Source organism: Macrobrachium nipponense, chromosome 27 (assembly GCF_015104395.2).
Source record: "Macrobrachium nipponense isolate FS-2020 chromosome 27, ASM1510439v2, whole genome shotgun sequence".
Lineage (NCBI taxonomy): Eukaryota > Metazoa > Arthropoda > Malacostraca > Decapoda > Palaemonidae > Macrobrachium > Macrobrachium nipponense.
Genome location: NC_087216.1, coordinates 10,111,163 through 10,135,537, shown reverse-complemented (window position 1 = coordinate 10,135,537; position 24,375 = coordinate 10,111,163). Strand labels below are relative to the sequence as shown.

Sequence of the window (24,375 nt, the reverse complement as noted above, 5' to 3'; positions counted from 1 at the left end):
CTTAGTTAACACACCTTAACTTTGGCTAGGTGGGTCAGGTGGTGATATATATTTTTATATATATATATTTATTTTACTTCTTAGCCCTCATGGTATGGTCAATATGGTCTAGTCACGTCGTGGTCTCGCCCCTGTTGACAGATCATCTGGAGTGCACCAGCTATATAGGTCTCTACCTCGCTGGCAACTCTAGTAGCACAAGCAGACTTACGCGGCAGTAACCACGAAGTCAGCTATGCTAACAGGTAAGGAATCAAGATATCAATTATCTGCATATATATGTTTCCTAAAATCTTCTATTCTGTCTACTCCCACCACCAAAGGTGGGATTCAGCTATATATATCTGACAGGTAAGTTTCATGAACAAAATGATATTGTAATGATACAATTAAGTTTGTTCATACTTACCTGGCAGATATATATAATCAAGTACCCACCCACCTCCCCTCAGGAGACAGTGGAATAAAAATTATGAATAGAAAATGGGAATGATTCCTGATACCCGCCTCCCAGCGGCGGGAATGGGTACTAACCACCTGACTCCCACTGCGTGTGTCGTAAGTGTTTAAATTTCTGTCGGATTCGGAAAAATACAGCTATATATATATCTGCCAGGTAAGTATGAACAAACTTAATTGTATCATTACAATATCATTTTGATCTTTGTTCTAATGTCATTGTTAGTACTGGCAAGAGAAATTTGTAATTCATCGTTTTCCCGCCAGCTTTTAAATACAGTTTGTATATATATATATAATTTATTTAATTTATCATTTCTTTTATTTATAGATTACATATATTTAATTTGTAAAGTTTAGTTTATTTTTTTATTTAGAAATACTGGTTGATTGAAAGTTCTGAAGCACTCAAAAAGGATCTAGTGTGAGGCAAGAAATGTTTATATACAGTGAAACTTGTTCTGTGGTGTCAGGCTTGCATGAAATTTTTTGGACAAATTTATCTCTTGCAAATCTTATGGTAAAAATCTGGTGTCAGTGTTAGGGTTCAGTCTTGCCAAATCAAGAATGCTATTAAAGCATTGCATAATAATAGAATACATTCAGTATGAATGTATGATTATTATAGATGCTGCATCTGTTGAAATTACTTCCAGTAAGGAGTGTTTAATTTAGTTGCCATGGTATCTCCAGCAAGGAGTAAGTGGTTGGTTGTCAACTTATACAGGCGACCATACAGCGGGATTATGTAGGCCTGTCTAAAATAATTCGTTCAGTCCTTTACCATTTTATTTAGAAGTACGTTCTTAACCTTTAACACTGATATTCTTAATATTACAATACTTAGCCCCTTGTTTGTTGGAGGAAAGACCATTGCCTTCCTCACCCACTAACCTTCAAACTTGTAGGCCAACCTGGTTTGGAAGAGATGCTTGCCGTTGGACCCTCTTTTCTTGCTAGGTTGTGACCATTAGTAGTCGTCAGATGTGGTACAGGTTGTTGAAGTCAGCCCTGCTTATTTAGAACAGCATGATCAAGTCAGCAGTGGAGAAAATGTTAGGTAGCACTCTTCACTCCTAATTCTGCTATGAGGTGACAAAAATGACTCCAGTAGAAGGAGCAGTTGTGGTATTGACATTGGTTTAGGGACAAGGGCAGTCTTCCTCCAAACTTTAGTGAAGGAGTTTTAAACTTTTTCTTCCTCTGCTAGAAAGAGAGGACTTCTTGGCCCTTTCTTCTTTTCAAGCCTTGCTGAAAGTTGCTCAAGGGGAATAAGAAAGACAGATGTTGAGGGAGGCAGTCCTCTTCTGCTGCAAAGAGTTGGGAATAAGTCTGGTCAGGATGGTTACTACTGGAACCTGTTACCTTCCATCAAAGAAGCTGACTTCGATTTTTGTAGACCTGAAGGATGCGTATTTGCACGTAGTTATCCATCAAAATTAAAGGAAATACCTCTTGCTTTGTCTGTAGGGATAGTACACTTCACTTCGAAGCTCTGTGCTTTGAACTGTTGACAGCCCTTCGAGTGTACACTAGTGTTAACTTTGACACAAGTTTGAGCCCATTTTGTAGTGGTTTACTTGATGCGCTACTTTAATGATTTGTTAATCTTACTGTTCTTAGAGGTAGGGTGCTTCAGGATTCAATTTTGACTTATGGCTTCTGTAACAATCAGGGAATTGGGGTAAATTCAGCGAAGAAGAATCTCAAATGCAAATAGCATGTGAAGTATCCAGTACTAACAAGAGTATGCTGATAGATATGGCAGCTGCAAGTCTTCCCTTTATATTCATAAGTGCAAGCTCAAGGAGATACTTAAGTCTGTAGTCGGGCTTAGTGGTACTATTTTTGGGTATTTGATCATATGTTCTGGTATGTATTCTTAAGGTTGACTTTGGGTGGTTGGCAAAGTTTTTCTTATCTAAGGTCAGACTGTAACACCATTGCTTGGGTAAGCTTTTGAGAAGATGCAAGCTTGCTAATTAGTTATATAAAAAGTTAATAATTTTTTTATTAGATCTTTAAAACAATTACCATATATATACTCGTGTAATGTTCAATATTTAAAGATAAGTTTTATGGCTGAAATTTTTGCGGATGAACATTATAGTTTTGGAAAAGAGCAAAATTTTGGGGTTAGGCTAAGCCTAGGCTTTAGATTTCCCGACAGCGGAAGTCAACAAAGTAGAAATTTGCTAAACCTACCATAGGTTTTGGATTTCTGACAATATGAGTGTTGTTTTACTTATCTGAGAATCTTTTATTTTTCTTAAGTTCTTTCTATATTCATAGCTGTTCTAAGCTATAATAAGTGTAGCCTAAGTTTAACCTAATGTAAACTAGTATTAACTGTCATTTGTATTTCATCAGCTGATTTCTCTTCACATTAGTTCACAAGAATCGTAAATTTTTATATTTTGGTAAAAAGGAAGTGGTAAATTAAAAAACTTGGTCTTGCAGTACATTTAAATTTAGCTGTAAACTTTCTGTATGTATTTGACGACATACTGAAGGGTATTGAGTAAAAAATATTTTGAAAACGTTTGATATAAGAAACAGTAATAAGGCAATAAAGTTAAAAGAATATTGGAATTGAGTAAAGAGAGATTAAAGAATAGAAATGAATCGATATTATACTGTTCGCTAGTTTTAGTGGTTGAAGAGAGATTAGATAGAAACGTATGATGATTATACTGTTCACTTGTTACAGTGGTTGCATGGCAGGCTTTCAGTACTTAATACAAAATTATTGTAAACAAAGAAGGTAGAAATTTTTTTTATTAAAGTTAATTTTATTAATTTAAAATTAATATATAATGATTTTTTATACATTTTATAGGCATATTCTAAGCTTTAGCTTCTTAGTTTAACTCACATTTTAGATGTCAGAATCTTGGACTAGGCTACAGTAGTGACTGCAAACATAGCTTAGGTGACTGCAAACATAGCCTAGGCTACCATCATGTTTAGATTCCAAATATATAGAAACATAGCCTATGCTTATTGCCAGAATCAAAACTTGAACATTACATGAGATATATGCTAAAATCCTCTAATATATGCATTATTATTATTATTAATAGGTGTTAGTTTTTCCAGACCTCTGAGTCTCAAGTAGACTCTTCTCGGGCTGGTAATATATGCATTAAAAGATTGGGTCAGACATTACATGGAGTCGAATATTACACGAGTGTACAGTAAATTTGTCAAACTTTACATCTAGCTAATTGGTACTAAATTGACTTGGATGTTATATGCTTACATTGCATTAGATTTTATCTTTTGTAGTTACTCAGATTCCTGTATTTCAGAGTGACCTAGAATCAGGCAGGGAAGCCTATGATGGGTTTTTTGCTCGTTATCCGTACTGCTATGGTTACTGGAAAAAATATGCAGACCTTGAGAGAAGAAAAGGGACAAAGGACACAACTTTGAAGGTGAGCAGAGAATACTTGGTATCAGCAGGCTGTAAATGATAATGTGATGTTAAAATTGAAGAAAACTCTAATGTTTCTTTTACAGTTTATGAGAGGTAGGTATTGCTATAGCATTATGAGACCAAACTAAACATTGATGGAAAACTAAGTCAAATGGAGGAAAAATGTTTGCATGCTTGGGTTTCATTGGGATATGTGATATTTACCCATTAAAATTATTAACCAAGTACATGTTCTCTTTCAGAGGAATATACTGAACAAGGGTTTGTCTTGGTTGCGTATGGAATACCATGTTTTTATTTCTCTCTCTTTTTGTAGTTATTATACTTTTTATGCACATATGTTTTGGTTTGTAATAATGTAAATTGATAATATATGCATTTGGGTATATAAGTACTGCTTTTACATGTGTAAAAATGGAATAAAACAGAGCTGCAAACATCGTGTTGAGGATTGCTGCACTGTGTGTGAGATTTTAGTGCACTTAATTTATTCTTGGCGTTATCTGGCGAAGCGGCAGGGGTGTCGCGTCCCTCTCAAACTCAGTCATCTTGGTGTGGGCATGCAGAGTAGCCGTGCGGCGCCTCAGGGTAACAACAGTAGGTACTCCCTCAATATACCGGCCCTCACAACCCACTGGCACCACTATCAAGGTTACTGCAGGTCTATCAGGAGGGCATTCCCTGTTTATGGTCACATCCATCCACCACCCACCTTCACCCACTTCCATCAACCGGCCCTTCTGTCCGCCAGTCATCTATGCATGTGTTGATTTCAGTCATTTCGAACTACAGTGAGCACTTGGTCATTACCACATCGACAGCCACACGTCATGAGACTTGTCATAATGATCCAGGCAACCTCTTCCTGTTAAACCTAATGGAACCCTGCTTAGTGGTTGATGCCTTGATGTGTGGGACATGGGGTGGTCAGATGAACTATATGCCAACACTCTGTTGAATTGATGATACATTTAGAAGGCATGACTTCCTGGTTATATAATGCTCTGATTGGGGATCCTGTATCCAACCCAGAAACAAGAAAAAAGCGCTTATCATAAAAGTAATTCGTCTGAATGGCGAGTTTCTAATTGCATTTCGTATTAATCATGTGTTTTAATTTGATAAAACATTGTAGATATAAGGTTTTTAGTTAGTGACAATGCAGGATCCCCTGTTGTTTTATCTACAGAGTCTGCCAGCGAGTCGATTGTCCCGTATCATTCAGTGGAAGTTATATTAATTCTATGTTTGATGGGTTGGGGGACAGGTATTTTAATCGGGGTCTGGAGGGCCATCCGGCTGAGTGTCGATTTATGGCTTCATTATATGGAGTATATCACAGTTCAGTATCCAGACGACGAGTTGTATGTCCGTCAAGAATTTGAGCGGGCTATTGACACCTGTGGTCTGGAATTCAAGTGAGTATCCAGATTAGATTTCATTGTCGTATTTAACTTTGTTTATTAGAAAGTAATGTGATAAAATTTGGAGTTTTGCTCTTTGAATAACATTTTTAGGCCATATTCACTTCATGCTTATTCGTTTCTTCAACTCTACAAAGGATTTTGATAGTCTGTGTTTTGAAAGGAAGCAGATGGGAAAGTTACAGATTTTTTACTGAAGTTTGATGATTTGGGTGCTTTGTGAAAATTTATGAAATTTATCTTCAACGTTAACTTATTTAATATGATATGAAATTCTGCTTTATATATTGTATCGTTTCATTCACTGTAATATTTGTCAAAATTATTAGTACTCAATTCCTTTGTAAACTAAGTATAATTAAAAAATATTGAGCCAAGTGTTTTAAATGTCTATTAGATGTAAAGGGATAGGTGGTTTTTATGTAGTGACTTGAATTTGCATCATGATAGTTATTCTAGAATCCCATGTATGTGAAGTCACAGAGTGTTATGCATTGTTGTTATTTACAAATGTTATTTCTTTTCAGGTCTGGGATAAACTTGGGAGTCATACATAAACTGGGAGAGCACTGGGAAACGCTGGAAAAATGGGTCCACCAAAACCAAGTTGTTATGGAAAAGAATCTTGGCCACACCAACTAGCAAATACATGCATCATTGGCAAAAGTAAGTTGTCATTTTGTCCCTTGTTGAAAAGTGGTGATAATTGACTAGTTTTTGTTCCTTACTTTAGATGATCATTATGTTGATTTAATCTCCTGGCAGCAGTTGGCTTACCTTCCTTCATGGTCTTTGTTTGCTTTTATACAATCATACTACTAACATTGTAAACAAACTGGGTTAGTTTTAAGGAATGCTGTCTTGATGTGTGAATTAATTTTTTTTTTTAAGTGGGCTTTTATGTTCTACGGCAATGTATTTATCAGCTTTAATTTTTTTCAGGAAATAGAAATCAACCTTGCAAACAGCTAAATGACAATTTATAAATGGGTTAGCGTATGGACAGTAAGTTTATGGTTTAGCCTGGATATATCCGTCATGACGCAAATTTTGAAGTAGAATGTTTCAGAGAATATTGAATTTTAGTTTTAAGAGTTTAGTGATGGTTGGATCTCACTACCTTATTGTTTACATCATCTATAGGAGTAATTTTTTTTGTTTTTTTTCTACAATTTACATAATCGACTGTAACGAATAAAGGACTGAAAAATTTATTTTTGTTTTCACCTTCATTTCCAGGTTCCAGGACCATGTCAAAAAGCATTTACCAAGTGAAATTGTTGGTGTAGATGAGTTTCTCAGTGTGCGACGAGCTGTGTTATCAGAGCTCAACCGATCTGATATTGAGACCCCAGATGAGGCTCCCCCAGGTGTTGAGGCAGCTCCCGGCGACGAACAAGTTGGCACAAATGTGGTAGGATTATCCTATGCTGTATACTTTTGAAACACTTTAGTGTAATGGGATTAGTTTGTGTGATTGGTTAGTATGTGTTATGTTTGGTTTAGGACTTCACAAGTGTGGATTGTTTAAGTGAAAGGACTCGGAAGGATCAGGTGATGTAAATAGTTGTTCAGTTGCTTAGGAACCTGGAATCATCTTTCGGTAAACCAGTTAATCCCAGAATGTCATTGTCAAGTCAAGTTGAGGGGTATTGGGTGTATGATTGTATTAATGCCCATTGACGTGTTTCAATTGTAAAGGATCTTTTTTGGTGAAGTGTATCAAGTTAACCGAGAGTGAAGCAGAGCCCTGATTTTTTTTTTTGTTATGCATGAATCCTCCTCCTCCTCCTCCTCCTCCTGATTTGATCAAGAATATTTATGAACATTAGTTATGTATTGAAAATGCAGTTTAGGAGAAAAGCAGTTATGGTAATTTGCTGGATTTGAAAGTCTTGTATGATTTTCCTATGTCTGTGTTCTTGCTTTTTCTTAGTTTGTTTTTAGTGAGTGAGTGTAGCTAAGATCTTAACAATTCTATGAGAATTTATTTACCTTAACATCATCTTCAATTGCCTCTTGTTGAAATTGAAACTAATGCAGGTTATCCACAAACTTCCAAACTTAGGGTTGGGCTGAAGTGTGGTTTAATTTTGTATGTACCATGATTAGGAGACAGTGGTACACACCTCGATTGTAAGTTGTAGGGCCTACGGTGGATGCTAAATGGTTTTATTTTTATTGGATCCCAAAGATGATGACTATACAACAGTTGCTTTAATTCGGAACAAATCCAAATAGATATTTTAATTTAAAATTGTGTAATTTTGACTCTTCGATTACATTTAGTGGAAGGGAAATTTTTCATGCTAGAAACCATTTAATCACAGAGAACAGAGATTTGTTCTTATTGCTGAAAATAAACTTTCTACCTTCTATTGTGATGGTAAAAAAAATTTTTGTAGTGCAGTTCTGATTATTAAAATTAACTAGACAAAATTTATTGTAAGCTGTAACAAATTAACAAAAGTAAAATCGAAAACATTTCTTGCCCAGTTACCGCCCACCTTGAGTATGGTTTTGTTTAAATTGTTAGTGCTGTCCTTAGTTTAAGGATTAGTACAGGATGATTATATTTTTTTATGTTATGTGGTATAACTATTGCAGATTTCAGTTAGGCATTCATTTTTACTGGGTAAATGCCGCTTATTTTCAAAATTTTGCATTTTGAGCATCTTGCATTTTAAGAGATATTTTTGCACATACGTATTACTTTTTGAATATGTACATATGTGGGTAATATATTTAGCTCCATTTATTGAAGAGTATGATTGTGCAGATTTCATATAAGAATGCTCTTTTTTGACATAATTCAGTGCATGTAATTGATAAGGAAATTAAATTGAATGGTAATACTCTTTCGTTCACAGTAAGCAAATGGTGATATGGAAATATTTTGTTAAATGGTTGAAAATTTTGCAAACTGTACATTGTAACATATACCAAAGAAATTTAGTTATGCTTTGCATTTCACTTCAATTATCTGTATATGTGGACCTTTATAGAATGAAATGGAGGCAGTGTGACTTACCCATTTTGCATAATGAGAAGGAACTGCATATAGTAGAAATGTTGTTGTGGTAAGTATAAAGTATATTTGAATATCAGACATATTTTCGATGCTCTTGTATACATTATAGAAATTTAAGGAATGAGGAATGCTTAACAATGATTGCAGATGATGCTTGAGCAGATGAGGGTAGAGTGTGGGTTGTAATTGAATATATTTTATTTCTATCCAGGATGAAGAAACGAAGGCACTTCAAAGAAGTATAATCTCAGCACGTCAAAAAATACATGAAGCAAATGCTGCAGAAGTGAAGGCACTTTGGAGCTATGAAGATGCCATAAAGCGACCATACTTCCACGTTAAACCCCTTGAAAAGAGTCAGCTCTCAGCGTGGAGAAATTATCTCGAATATGAAATAAAACAAGCAAAAGAAGCTAGAATTAGAGTGCTGTTTGAGAGATGTTTGATTGCCTGTGCCCTATATGAAGAATTTTGGATGAGGGTGAGTTAATTCATAATTATTTAAAAATTCCCGCTGGTACTTCCTTGTAATTTAAGAGGTGCATGTACATAAATGAACTGAGGAGAAGTTTCTGTACATAAGGAATATTGAAAAAGGGTAGTAGTAGGTAATCTGAAGTTTGTCCTTTAAAAGGGGTTGAATTACACTCAAACTAGGCAAAAGCATAGTTGTTCATACACGAAACAAACCTGAGGTCTTAACATTAGGATTTACTAGCGCCAAGCTGGAAACCGGTAGAATTAAAATTACACTTGTGAGATCCAGGGACTAATGGCATCTATACCAGGTCACGGGGCATGTATACCCAGAATGCCCACGGCTACCTGTGACCCATCAGTTATTTTCCTACCGCCTTTAAGATAAGACGTGTTACTGTCTATCTCATTTAAAGCCGGTTTTTTCAGTTTGCCCGTTCTTTATCCATTTCATTTTTTTTTCATTCCTTTTCTTTCTCCAAGTGTGATCAGTGTGTGGTAAGAGTGTATACGTGGTATGATGGAGAATTTTGCCTCAACATCGGGATCGTCTACCGCTTCGAAGAGGAGACAAAGGAAATGCCCAGGAGTCAGTGGCTTCCCTTGTTCTAGGTTCCTAACTTAGGTGTCGACGGATCCTCATCCAACGTGTAGTAGGTGCAGGAAAACGGTATGTACGGTTACTAATCCGTGTTCTGTTTGTCGCGGTTGGTCGGTGGAACAGTGGAAGAAGTTCTATGGGAAAAGCCAATACAAAAGAAAGGGGGTGACGCCATCTTTGGATGACCAAACCTTACCGGCTTCTTTTGTATCGGTAATAAACCAGGCTGCTCCATATGTTTCTCCACCTGCTTTTGAATTGTCTCATACCCCTTCGGTTTCTCCTAGCGGTTCTGTATCGGAAACGTCAGGAGGGGCCTTGGGTAATTTTATGAATAATTTGCACTCTCCTTTGTTCCCAGCAAGTAGAGGGGGAGATCCGCCATCTTTGTTTCAGGCTCCTGCTACGCAAGCGCATAGGTTAGATGGTACGTGGTCAGCGCTAGGCCTACCAGGCGTACCAACCTTGGATGGTCTGCTTGCGCATTATATGACGTCACGGTTCCAGCAGGGTCCGGCAGCGCTGAATGTTCCTCATCCCCCGGGCTTGCAATTTATGAATTAATGCCGCTGCTTCACCATACCACTCAGTATTTACAGCGATGCAGAACGTGGGAGGTAGTTTGGCAGCAAACGTGCGGTTGCCAGCAGAAACCTCTCAGTCTCTCCTACGAGAGGGATGACGTCACAACATACGTCACACTCTGAGATGGCAGGCGTGATGACGTCACAGACCGATTCTCGGCCTTTTTCGCTGCACCCAGACGCTAATACGCCTTCTGACCCGTCAATGCAAACTGTAATGCAGAAATTACAGGATATAGAGGAGAGAATGAATAAGAGAGACAAAAAGAAAATGTGTGATTCGCCTTCTTCGTCTTCTTCCTCTAGTTCGGCGTCATCGCTAAGTCCGATAACGTCACGGCGAGCGCCAGTCAAGCGTTGGAGGAGGATTCGGGAGTTCCTAGCGGATCCTCGGGCCAAGAGGAGAAGAATCAATTCTTCCTCTTCTTCGGACCAAGACTGTCATTTCCAAGTCAGCAAGAAGGTCGGAAAATCAGTGGCTATTAAGCACAAGGTTGGCAGGCGAAGCCGTTCGCAAGAGTCCGAACAAGCGAGAGAGGTGACGGCCGGCGAGCTAGCGGCCGAGGCGGAGTTGCCAGTTCGGATCGCAAAAACTGCGATACCCTCTGGTAAAATCGACGTTGGCGGCGAAAGGTGCAGCAGAGGATGGAATGCAGGTCCCAGTTTCGCCCGTAAGGCGTTCAAATACGTACGAAGGACGATAAGGCTCCTATTAAAAGTACGAAAAATAGAGAGTTGGCAACCTCGGCGGATACGTTTCGTGGAAGGCAGTGTCCGTCTGGATAGAAGGCCGAGGCCGGGCTCTCCGACGCTCGAAAACGATGCCAATGCTAATAGAGACGAACTTACCTCTGTCTTAAGGGAGCCTTCATCTTGGAGATCTAGACGAGATTCTCGCTCTAGATCCGTGAGCAGAGAAAGAGTGAGACGTTCTCGTTCCCCTGCTGACTATCTGGGATCGAGACAACAGCGGCCAGCAAAGATCAAAGAGACCGCGGCCGTAGGGCAGGCGGCCGTGGAATTCCGGGCCGTCTGTCAGAAGATAGAGGCGAGACAACATCTCTCGTGACGGAGAGTGGTACACTAGAGCCGGAGGAAGGAAAAAACCAAGAGTTTCTGGCCTCGTATGCAGAGTTTATTGATTTGATTCGTCAATTCAATAGCCTTTCGGAGAAGACAGAAACACCGGCCAGTATGCTTCCTCCTGGAATTGACATGGCGTTTGGACTAAAGAGGGATACCAAGGTGTCGTATGAATTGCCTTGTTCGTGTCATGCGGAATCGTCTTGCAACACGTAAAACGCAAAGATTGCAGGGAGGGATAATTCCTTAAGATCTAATAGATCATTTAAATTTATTCCCCCTCCAATGATAAAGCAAAGGAAATATTATACGACACCGAAGGGTCCCTTTGCTGTCTAGACAAATGAACCCTAATGTTGTAAGGTTAAGGCCTGGATTAACCTTGGATCAGGTTAAAATGGAGTGCCCTTCGATGACGTACCAAGAGGCTGCTACGTTAGAAGCAACAGCTTCTTCTGTCTTTCAGGCTGCGTCCTGGTTAGACCTTTGGTCAACAGCAGTGGCGAAAATTGCATCCTCGGAGGCAACAAGGAAAGTAGTGGATGAACCATTGTTCATTAGATTACTACAGTCAGGGTCCAAGGCAATTGCGTACCTGACAAACGTAAGTGCCAATGTTTGGGCAAATATCCTGCTAATGAGGAGAGATGCAGCATTGGCTAGACTAAGCCGCAATGTGGATTTGGATTCCCTGTTAGCAATGAGGAATGGGGATATCTTGGAATCGCAACTACTGTTGCCAGAGGTCATACTGGAAGAGGCGATAGATAGAAGAAGGATGGACACTAACGATAGGTTGGTGCAACAGGCAGTTAGGAAAACCTCTAACAGTCAAACTACTCCTTTGGAGGGAAGAACAACAGCAGATGTCTCGAAAGAAGACAGTGAGACATAGCATCCCTAATAGAGTCACAAGACCCTCTTCCCCAAAGAGGATAACTCATCGGCCCTTTCACAATAGAAACAACAGAGGAAGGGGCAATAGGGGAAGAGGGAGAGGCTCAAGAAGATAGGATGGGCGCCTCCCATCACTCGGCCACACCAGTGGGGGGTTGCCTGCCAAATCACTGGAAGGTGTGGCAGGAACTAGGGGCAGAGCAGTGGGTGGTGGTGTTCTCAGGATCGGGTATTTGATTCCCGTTCGAGGTAACCCCGCCCCTGACAGATCAACCATTACCCCACGTCACTTATGCCCACAAATCTCAGAAGGCCAGTATGCAGTCCGACAAAAGGCTTCTACAGCAGGATTTTCCTGGTACCCAAAGCCAACGGGGAGTGGAGGACAGTAATAGACCTGTCAACGCTGAATCTGTTTATAAGGAAAACCAGTTTCAAGATGGAAACTCCGAAAACGGTTCTACAAGCAGTCAGAATCGGAGACTTTATGCTGACAGTCGATCTAAAGGACGCATACTTTCAGATACCAGTCCATCAGTCTTCAAGGAAATTTCTCCGCTTCAGTCTTGCAGGGAAAGCTTTCGAGTTCAAGGTCCTGTGCTTCGGATTGACAACGTCTCCTCAAGTTTTTACAAGAGTGTTCACCCTCGTGTCGGCGTGGGCGCATGCTCAGGGGATCAGGCTAATAAGATATCTGGACGATTGGCTGGTGATAGCAAAGTCCAGGGAGAAATTACTCAGGGACAGGGCGGCCCTCCTGCAGCTTTGTCACAGCCTAGGTATTGTGGTGAATCAGCAGAAGTCGCAGCTGGATCCAAGTCAACGTTTGGAATATCTGGGAATGGTGATAGACACAACACAAGCCAAAGTATTCCCGACAGACCAAAGAGTAGAGAATTGCAAACAAGTGGTTGAATGCCTTCCTGGGAAAGCAGACACAGCCAGCAAGACAGTGGCAGGTGGTGCTGGGAATCCTAACCTCCCTGGAGAAGCTAGTACCACAAGGAAGGCTACACCTTCGGTCCCTACAATGGAGGATGAAGGAGTTTTGGTCACCAACAGTAGATCACCCGTACGAGCAAATTACCCTTGTCGGCAGAAGTGAGGAAAGACTTGGCTGTGGTGGGTGGACGACGACAATCTGACAGTGGGTGTCCCCCCTTCAACAATCCTCCCCAGACCTCTTGCTGTTCTCGGATGCGTCACTAGAAGGCTGGGGAGCCCATATGGAGGAGTTGATGGTGTCAGCAAAATGGAGTTGCAAGGACAGAGAACTCCATATAAACGTGCTGGAGTTGAAAGCAGCTTTCCTGGCTCTACAAGAATTCAGGGAGAGAGTAAAGGGACACTCAGTGGTATTGATGTCAGACAACACCACAGTAGTAGCTTATATAAACAAGCAAGGAGGCCTAGTTTCTCGGCAGTTACATGTGATGACAGTTCAACTTCACCAGTGGGCTATAGAGAACCTGGATAGACATCAAGGCCAGGTATATTCCGGGAAAAAGAAACAGTGGCCGACAAGTTGAGCCGCAGGGATCAGATTCTGGGAACGGAGTGTGGTCCCTACACCAACAGGTAGTGGACAGGATGCTCATGTTGTGGGAAGGACCGATCATAGACCTATTCGCAACCAGGTACAACAAAAAGTTGGAAGTGTATTGTTCAGTAGTCCCGGACGCAGAGGCAGTAGCAGAAAGATGCGCTACAACACCCCTGGGACAATCTGGACGTGTACGCATTTCCTCCATTTTTGTCTAATCCGTCAGGTTCTGAACAGGGTAATGCGGTCTCAGAACCTCAAGATGACCCTGGTAGCCCCGTTATGGCCGAAAGCAGAGTGGTTTCCAGACCTACTGGAACTCCTAGTAGATGTGCCAAGAGAGTTTACCTCCATGGAGCAACCTTCTGTGTCGCCTCACGTGGAGAGGTACCACCACCAGTCGGTGAAGTCCCTATCGCTTCACGGGTGGAGACTGTCAAGTATCTCCTCCGAGAGCGAGGGTTTTGGTTTGCAGAAAAAGCAGCAACTCAGATGGCAGGTAATATCAGAAAATCATCTGCGACAGTATACCAAGGGAAGTGGTCAGCATACTGTGATTGGTGTCGTAGAGGGAACGTGTCTCCACTCGGTACCACTATTCAGCAGTTAGCAGACTTTCTGATATATCTCAGAACAGAAAAACATATGTCTGTATCTGCAGTGAAGGGGTACAGGGCTGCTCTAGCCTCAGTCTTACGAATGAAAGGAGTGGACATATCGTCTTCATGGGAGTTGGCCATGCTGATGAGGAGCTTTGAACAGTCATGCCCACCACCAAAGGAGCTAAACGCCCCCAGATTGGTGGGATCTGACCAAGGTACTGAGTAGTCTGACAAAACCCCCCTACGAACCACTAAGGCAGTCCACGGATAGGAGCCTGACCCTGAAGACAGTCTTCTTATTGGCCCTGGCTTCAACCAAAAGGTGGGTGGGGGAGCTACATGGCCTCTCATATCTCATAAAGCACTCGAGAGGTTGGAGATCAATGGTGTGTGAGTTTGTCCCAGAATTCGTGGCAAAGACCCAAAATCCAACAATAGTAGACGGCAGATTCGACTCCTTTACCATACCTTCCTTGGCAGACTTTGTAGACAACGACAAAGCTGAAATGCTCCTGTGCCCCGTCAGGGCACTAAGGGAGTACTTGAAGAGAACAAGGCACCTCAGGCCGGGGTGTCCAGAGGTTGTTCGTAAGTACAGGACGGAACAAGAAGGAAGTGTCCAAGAATACAATATCATTTTGGCTAAGGGAGACGATCAGAGATGCTTATACTGCAGAAGACAGAGGGTCAGATTGCCAGGTGGGAGCTAGAGCTCATGACATCAGGGGTGTGAGTGCTTCCCTGGCATTTAAGAAGAACATGTCTGTGGATAAAATTCTGAAAGCTGGCGTGTGGAAGCGCCAAACAACTTTCACCTCATTTTATTTGAAAGATGTTGCCCATAGATCCTTGGACACCTTTTCCTTGGGTCCAGTGGTGGCGGCCCAACAAGTGATATAGTTCATCCAGTGCCCCTGGCGGGTCAGTTTGCGTCTAGTCTAAGATGAAGGTATGAAAGTAGAATGAATGGGATGACTGGTTCTTTTTTCTTTACTACTTTCTTCCTACTCCTTTAACTACGGGCGGAATATGAAGAGAGTACCGTCATGTGCTGGAACGGACTAGATGCAGGTGAGATGGTCAGCCATACTGTGAAGCTATCTTAGCTGATGATATACTTTTCAGTAGCAACACACCCCTCTGGATAATAAGGAAAAGAGGGGTGAAGGTGGATCCAGTCGCAAGGGACAAGAGTAAACAGTAGAATGGTATCTACACCCAGTGGGAGGAAACCAATAGATCCGCTTATATCTTTGGTCCTAGGTTCATTGTCCATTCTCTTAGAATTTCCCTATATATTCGGAAATGGATAAGGTGGCAAACTCCCAGTCAGTTGTAGAGACTTACCTCCCTCCAATAGTAAGTCTATCCTAATGTTAAGACCGAAGGTTTGTTTCGTGTATGAACAAATACCAAATTTGTAACTAATTTGTATTTTTCATAACTAACAAACCTGAGGTCTAATCAGTTAAAGAACCACCCCTCTAGCAGTCTAAACTGGGTTAGAAATATAACTGATGGGTCACAGGTAGCCGTGGGCATTCTGGGTATACATGCCCCGTGACCTGGTATAGATGCCATTAGTCCCTGGATCTCACAAGTGTAATTTTAATTCTACGGTTTCCAGCTTGGCGCTAGTAAATCCTAATGTTAAGACCTCAGGTTTGTTAGTTATGAAAAATACAAATTAGTTACAAATTTGGTATTTTATATTATTATGTAGCCTTGAGCATCACAATGTGCCACGTGTATTTTATTTGTTCCTATGTGAATACAACCATCGCCTTTTACAGTAAAATCCCAGCAACCAAAAGGTTGCTGATTTGAATTTGTCAGTTGCACAAGAGGAATCCTAAAATATCATGACATTAATCCTGGATTAATTTCATCATTCTTTACCATCAAACAATACCTATTTTTCATAGTTTTTTTATTAAATAATTCATAACATCTTTAACCAAACATTACCCTGTGCTCACCTAAATCTGACTAGTGCGATGAGTGTTTGAATTCATACATCAATCCCGCAGATGAAACACACTTCCCTCTCTCTCATTTTTATGTATATTTATAAATCTGACTAGTGCGATGAGTGTTTGAATCCACACATCAATCGAGCAGATGAAACACATCCCTCTCTCATTTTTATATTTTTATGTACAATTTTTCAACAGTAAATTTCATTTGCGTTTTATTTTCTTTTATTTGCAAATTCAGTCACTCACAAATTCATTGTCACCATCTAAGTTATCCAATGGGGATAGAGAAAGAAGAGTGAGTAAGGACATGGAGTAGCAGAATAGCTTAATATACACACACACACAGGAATGGCGTCAGAACTGTATGATTGGTTATTGGGGCCTACAGTAGATCTTTTTGTCCAGTTAGATATGGAGAAAAAGCTATCCGTGGAATGGCTAAAGAAAATGCATTCAGCATTTATTTAAAAGGAAGTAAAGATTCTTTTTCTCTCTAAATAGTTCTGGATTTAATGATAGTAGGAGAAAAATGCTAGTTTGAATTCTCTGTTGGTTTAAGTACCAGATGCAAGAGAGGCTACTGTATATTAGAAGTATCCTTTGGTGTGAACTGGAATAGTCATTGAATCTTGGTAGTATGGTAGATGAATGGCTGCCAAACTGAGAGGTCACACCAGCTCTGTATATTTCCTATGTGCATGTTCGATTTTGGATTGTGGATAAGTAGGTTGCTGTCTGTACTCTCTGTCTTTTTGTGTGCCCTTTGCTGATATTTTAAGTCTTTGTTCCATGGCCTCATTTTCTCCTAGAATGGAGAAAATGCCTCTACAAGGGTTTTGGGCAACCATGTGGTCACTTCATGTATCCCCTATTAGTGGGCTCATGATATTTGTTCTTACTGTTTTGGGTAAGAATCCTGCAATCTCTCCCCCTGTGAATTTTGCACTTCCTGGTCCTCTCCTCATTGGGAAAAGTATGGTGTAAGGGAAAACCAGGACAAGACGCATTTCTAGGTTTTTAATGGGGGTAACACTTTTTGGGTGATGCCAACGAATCCTTCCAGCTCTGTTTTGCCACAATTGCTGTTCCTCTTCCTTCTACTGGATCTTCCTCTCCCAGGGGGTTTAGTTCCCTTAAGTATGACAAGCCTGTTCATCCTCTCCCATCTGAGGTCAAGGAAGCCAGTACTCAGCTGATATTGCTTTTGAGTTCCAGCTAAAGATTTGGCCTATTTGTAACATCCCTAATCCAGACCCAGCTGCCTCTGCAGTTCTATGGTTGGGAATTTGAAGGATACCCTGTCTTACTCCCATCTCTATCAGAAATCTTCCCCCATTACCAAGATTCAGTGCTGAAGGATACTTCATGTAAAAGGCTCTTGTTTATATAGTTAGGAACTAGGAAAAATGCAAATTGGTTTTCAAAATTCATCATGAGTAACAATACATTAAATAAAAACTTGAATTTTGCATAATGAAAATTAGTATTACCAGAAGTAAGTTTTGTCAAATCAGTACTGAATTTAAGCAACCACATTTTACATTAACATGTGTAAACCAGCAGTCAAAGGTTAAATGTCTTTTGCAGTAAAAGTAATGAATATCAGCTTATTGGTCTGGTTAAACTGTTTCATAAGGGTAATGGTAAGTTTCATGGAAATTCTGAGTTTTTAATGAAAATCCAGTAAAGCAGTGTTTTATGATTATTTATGAATTCTGTTGGGATGGTTTTGCTTTTGTTTTTGGTTTTAATTTATTAATTTGATTAGATTAGTATTGTAATTCTATTGTGAAGTATATGTAATTTAATTTCTCTCACATAGTATGTCCGCTACTTGGAGGAAGTTGGAGCTGGTGAAGGTGAGATCAGGGCTGTCTACCACAGAGCCTGTGACATACACTTACGTGACAAATTCAGACCACACCTGTCATGGGCTGCTTTTGAGGAAGAAAATGGTAAGATGATTAGCTACAATTTTAACCAGTTGGTCCTCTCTGATATGCATGAATCTTTACAAATTTTACATCATAAAGTGTATTATTCAATATTGCATTGAAATAATTAAGAATCATTCTTAAGATGAAGCAGTAATTTCAAATAAGAATTTGATTCTTCATAAAGTGACAAGTTTGAACTGAGTTCATTCATTTTATGTATACAGTTATTTATTATACGCAACCCTATTTGTATTATAGAAGCCATATTTTTATTATATATAAATTCTGTTGTCATTGGATCTTGAGAATTCCCATTGTGCATGCTTTGCTGTCTAGTGATGTTCTTTTTACTCCTTCATTCCCTGGTCCGTAACTGTTATATCTTTGGTAATTTTTCATGTTTACAGTCTGATTCATCATTTCATGTGTGTGCCAGATCTTTGATGCCTTCATGTTGCTGGTTATTGCAAGTAGAGTAATAATGCCCTGTCCAATAATTTCAAAAAGCCATTGTGAATTTTTTGCTGTATGGTTGTGGGGTTAGTAATGTTACTTTTTCTTTAAAAAGTTTTGTCTTGACCTGTGCTATGTTTTCTTTTTCCCAATTATTTTCAAAATATTTAATCCTTTAGCCTTTTTCTAAATGTAATTTAATATTTGCTTTAAGCCTGTCACTTACAGTTATCCAGCGATTTATGGTTAGTCGTCTTTCGTTTTGGTGTTCTGGTTCACTGCTTTACTTTTGATGAGTTGCACAAGGTGCAACATTGCAGTGCCCCTGCTTCTGATGGGCCATTGTGTGGGACACCCCCATCTTCCTTCGTTAGGGTAATCCCAGCTGAGGATGAAAGATACCCTACTGCTGGAACTAAGTGGTTGTTGGTCTCATTAACTGGCACTTCCTTCAGTTGTGATGGTAGACGCTAGTGTCTATATCTCACTTTCTTGCTGTAGCGCCCTGAACTCACTATCCCTGGATCTTGTACAGCTTGTTTATACATGATGCTATGACACATCTAATGTTCGTGTTCATGTAAGTACGTAATGAAATAAAAATAATAGTAAAGTTGGTGTAGTATTGTTTGATGTGGAAAGAAAGAAAAGTATGAAGAATATGACATGTTATTATTGTCCATGTGGATAAATGGAAGATGATACACCCAGAGTAAAAAGTCACAATGGACTTTTAAGTGGCCAGTCATAGAAGGACCATATTTCCTCTTAATGGTAGTATCTCGTTGAGTTTTTGGTGTCTTTGGTGAGCCACTTTTCTCCCTCACATATCCAATAACTTAACAAATTAGGTTCCTACTCAGTACAGGGCTAACTTTAAATTAGGATGCTTTTTTTTTTACAGATATAATAACACAAAATTTGCTGTACATGATTATGACAATATATGCGCTTTATTTATATGTATAACATGTAACTAATAGTCCCTTTTGAGAAATGCCATCTGAAAAGAAAAGACCTGAATTTTTATTAGTCTACAAAAAAGAAATAATAGAAAGTTAACAGAAATGTATTTGTACATTTCCCAATTATTTACTGTAAATACATTAGTGTTTTCAGTGTAGTCTCTGAAAACTTAATGATAGTTACATTCAAGTTTCAAAACATGTAATCTTCAATATTTAAACAATGGAAAAAATATTTGCTACTTGGATACTAATTTGTAGTTATGCATAAATGTGTGTGCCTGTATGGAGGAAGAGTTATAAATTTTTTTAGGCATAACACGTGTGATAAAATGAAACATTCTCAATGCAAGTTTGAAATTTCTTTTAGTCTACCTAAAGAAGGAATACATTGTACATTGTTTATAAGTTTTAAGGAATACATTGTACATTGTTTTTAAGTATTATTTATAACAGATAAAACAAATATCTGAAGTAGATGGTTAAAACAGGTCACAAAAATAAAAATTGCAATGTGTTTCTCTGAAAAGATCACTGGATTACTCTACACAATCTTAGTTATCTCTGATTTCACCATGTTCAAGACTTCTTTTTCTCTCATCTTATATACTTCACTCTCTTCAGGTAAATCTGACCAAACCAGTTTCCTTAATATGACAAACATTCTTGTTCCTTAAATTTATCTTTTGATTGAGTGCACTTTTATCTATTTATTCAGATCAGTCACGAGATCTTTTACGATGTTCACCTGATCTTGTTCTTCGCAAGAAGGTTGCATTTATTTGATAGGCATGTTGAATTATGAGATTCTTTAGCTTGTATTTCAATCTTTGTAAGAGGGCAGAAAAAGCTTTTAATGGTGGTACCCATCTTTTGTGCCATCTTATACTGAGGATGATGTGTATCACCCAACTCCAGATAATTCGATGTTAGGTTTAAATAGATTCTAAAAGCATTTTATTTTATAAAAAAAAAAATGCTGTAAGATTAAAATGAAGCATGTAAGATTAAGGTTTTAGGGACTGGAAAATAAAACTAACAAAAATTATGGGAAAAACTAGGTGGCTTTTCCCTAGTGAAGATGATCAAAGTATTGTAAAATAGGAACCAGTTTTTTTGTATAATAAATGTGTTTAATCCTTTGAATGTTTCTGCTAATATTTTAGTGGCATTTATTGCTCCTATTGATTTGATTTATATTACTTGTTAAGACCTTGTCATTCATTATAAACTGCTTTTATGTTCTATTGCAGATGGAGCAGACAGAGCCCTGCAGATATTAGCAGACGTTCAGGAAAGGGTGCCAGGTAGCCTAGAAGCATGGATGCAGGCAGCTGGTGTAGAACGTCGGAGAAACAACACAGAAGCAGCCAAAGAGATGTTCATGAAGTGTTTGGCTCAGTGCCAAGAAAGGGATGAAAAAGATGCCCACTCACATGTTTCATTGAAATTGGCTCGGTTTTGTTCTTTGGTGAGTAATGATGTTATGTAAAATAAAAGATAAAAGTATAGTTGATAAAGTTAGTGTGAAAGATAAAGTCCAGTAATGAAAACATTCTCTTTGAGCTTGTCTTCAGTGTTTAAGAAAAAGCCACTGTATACAACTAAGTTTTAAGTGAAAAAATGTAGAACAGGAGCCTTTGACCTTAAGAACCTCTTCAGTTGTACTGTACAACTCTAGAGGATCTTGGTGAAGGTCAAAAGTTCCAGTTCTATGTTTATTCACTTGAATTTCATTGTATACAGTGGCTTTTTCTTAACCATGAAAGATACAGTTTATAGCTAATTCATGTATGAACTGGACTAACAACTCAGGTTTGTAGCTATGAAAAATACAAACTGTCTTAGAAAATTTGCCATTTTGTAGCAGTTCCTAGGTTGTACGGGTTTTAGAGCCATTGTCCTTTGTTCCTACAAACTAGACTAACTCTTTCTAAACTAGGAGTTGCCTTTCAGTGGAGGCCTGTGCAGTTGTCAAAGCCTGTTAACAAGATTGTGAAAGGTGTTGGTGGTTGGGGGTGGGGGATGAGTCCCAACAATCACCTGGTTTGTGCTCTTTCCCTTTCTGCCACTGTTCTAGGTTGCACGTTTTTTTTTTTTTTTTTTTTTTTTTCCCTCTAAATGAATAGTAGCCTTTCAGTCCAGTATTTAGAATAAATTTTCATACGCAAGAAACCAGCATATTAATAGTTAAACCGTCCATAATTGACATATGTGAATCATAGATGGTAACATCAGTATCATTGAGACATTTTTTATCTGCTTATTTTGCCAAGAATTATTGTAACTTAATATTCAAATATTTATTATATAAGGTTTTTTTATTATATACTGTATATTGTACACAGTAAATGACATTTTAATGCATAAACTGTCTACTTAACTTTAAAAGTGGACAATGTTCTGTGTAATCAAGTTGGAGGCAGTCAGGAATCTTTCGGATTAAAAGGATGCCAGTCACTTTTTTTTTTTCTTTTTTTTTCAAATTACTCTGAACTTCATAGCATCTGTACATATGTTGCAAGGCATTGTTGACTAAGACTTACAATATTATTTGAAAATTCATTCTTAAAGACTAGAAAGGAAATTTTGTATGGAATGCGTAGTCAATAAATGTGCGCTGATATAAGTGAATCTTAACTTTTATAAAGCCTGCAAATAAGGTCATTATTCTGCTTAAAAATGACTTTATGATATAATAGAACAAAAACTTGGTGGTCATATGAATACAGATTCATTCATACAAAAGAAAAAAACACACCCAAAGAAATCTGCTAAAACACACCAGCAATAGATCAGCTCAACAGGTTGCTATGCAGTGAATGATACTTGACATAAAAGATCACATTTTAAATGAAGTTGTCTATGTGGCAAACACTGAATGTTCACGTGAGTGGGAGCAAGGCACAGAATGGAGCATAATGGGTCAGTTACCCAGGAATCAAAGCAGCTCCTTGCTAGGTTAGACAATGAAGTGTCAGTCATGTTTGTTTCAGTGCGTTCAATGTCTAGGTCACTGACCCATTTATTCTGTTGAGTAAGAAATAAAATTAATTTTTTCTGGACACGGACATATCTGATTAGTAATGAAATGCAGTAAATTGATGTCCATTTAGTTGTTGGTGTATTTATGCTAGTTACCGAAAAAAGTTGCGCTACATTTTCCTCTTCTCACTTCAGGAATGTTACCTACAAATATTTGGACTTTCAATGATGAGGAGGATGAATTACCCCTATTGTTAATCCATGAAATCTTGAGGTCTGCCTCTGTCCCACTGATTACAATGAGCTTGCATTGTTACCCGGGATTGGGGCCAGTGCTGAAAACAGTCTACTTTTTCTGCATGCTTCAAGGATGTTAATCATAATTAGGGCTCCTTCTTAAGACCTGTGGTAGATACTTTGTGTCGGTTAGCTACTCTAGCTTCTTTTGGACAGAAAAGTATCCAGCCTATGGTATCATGAAGGACGTGATCTTTGCAGTTGAACTATAGTTTGTTAGGACTTTTCCCCAACTCTTCCTTTACCATTCTGCAGACAGGATACGTGCTAGTCTAGCCTGGTGCAGTTGAGTGATGTAATAGCTTCCTATCCAAAATTTCTGGTAGAGATGTGATATCTTCCTCTATCCGTAAACAAGGGTAGTGAGGCATGTGACTAATTTTTATTTTTGTATGTGTAAGTGACATTATTGCCTACTGGGAAGTATCTCCTTTCATCTTGGGGAGATAGTTTTCTTAAACCTTTATATATATAGTTTAGTGTTCATGCAATTCACTGAACTCTGGCACAGGTCCCTATTACTCTCTCTAGCTTTTGATAGCCAGCTGTACTGGAAGTTATTGAGTCATCCTTTTCCTGCTCATGTATGTTATTTACCTAGGAAAATTGAAGCCTACAAGAAAAATTAGTTTTTCAAGGAGAAATACGATTCATGAGAAAAATTGGGGTCTGCATCATCAGTGTCATCCTTCTACCCAAGTGAAAGGTTTAATCCCTTCAAGAAATTTAAAATTATTTTTTCATAATTTTTTTACTTATCTTGTAGATGTGCCACATTTTAATATTGTGTCTTTTCTTCCACCAGTTTGAAGGTGATAAAGAAAAAGCAGTAGAGATCTTGAAAGACGCTCACGAATACAATAAGGTAAGTCATTGCAACTTATTTTTATTTTTGAAATTTGTGAGAAATATTCTAGCCTTGACTTAATCCAAACCCTAAAATTTTATTTTACCAAAAATAGGTTTTCTTTTAGTGTTGTGACATGTGCTTCCTTTTTTTTTTCTTTTACAGAGCAATAGCAGTGTCTTGTTGGCACTAGTTGATCATTCATTATCATGCAATCCTCCTCAATTCAAAGAAGCTGAAGAAGCATTGAAAGAAGGAATTGAATCTTGTCAGAGTCCTGGGACCAGGTTGATGTTTGCGCACAGATTATTTCATTTCATGTCAGAATGTGGCCAGGAATCAAATTGTGTTAGTGAAGGATTGAGAATCTTGAGAGAAGTACAACACGAAGTCAGACAAATGGATTCTGCAATGGTAGAAGCAGACACAAGCAGTACAACCAGTAAACAGGGTGAAGCATCAAGCAGTGGCATCTCCGTTATTGAACCCAGAAGAGACAAGCGCAACAGTCAAGATAAGACTCCAGCAAGCACAGTCAATGGCACTTCAACAACTTCAAGCCAAAGTGTAAATGCGAGTTATCAAAATTATGCCCACACTGGCTATGGAAACTATAACCAAGGTTACACACAAGGGTACGGAACATCCCATTACCAAGGGTGGGGGTATCCCACACAACAAGGAGGTTATGGCTATGGTCAGCAAGGGTGGGGTGCTTATGGGAATTATTATGGCCAAAGATAAGGTTTTTGATTATGCTGTCATGTACAGA

The 24,375-nt window shown here is 38.9% G+C and overlaps 1 protein-coding gene across 1 annotated transcript in view; it reads left to right on the top strand.

Annotated features, from left to right (window-relative positions):
- Positions 1-24,369, top strand: part of LOC135200500 (pre-mRNA-processing factor 39-like) — a 31,536-nt gene extending 7,167 nt beyond the window's left edge. The window contains exons 4-13 of the mRNA XM_064229150.1: positions 3,771-3,896; positions 4,327-4,648; positions 5,166-5,316; positions 5,944-5,988; positions 6,562-6,736; positions 8,565-8,834; positions 17,942-18,074; positions 20,728-20,945; positions 23,562-23,621; positions 23,769-24,369. Of these exons, the coding sequence (XP_064085220.1) occupies positions 3,771-3,896; positions 4,327-4,648; positions 5,166-5,316; positions 5,944-5,988; positions 6,562-6,736; positions 8,565-8,834; positions 17,942-18,074; positions 20,728-20,945; positions 23,562-23,621; positions 23,769-24,347 (2,079 nt within the window). The 3' untranslated portion in view covers positions 24,348-24,369. The remainder of the gene's footprint in view (positions 1-3,770; positions 3,897-4,326; positions 4,649-5,165; positions 5,317-5,943; positions 5,989-6,561; positions 6,737-8,564; positions 8,835-17,941; positions 18,075-20,727; positions 20,946-23,561; positions 23,622-23,768) is intronic.
- The last annotated feature ends 6 nt before the right edge of the window (positions 24,370-24,375 follow it).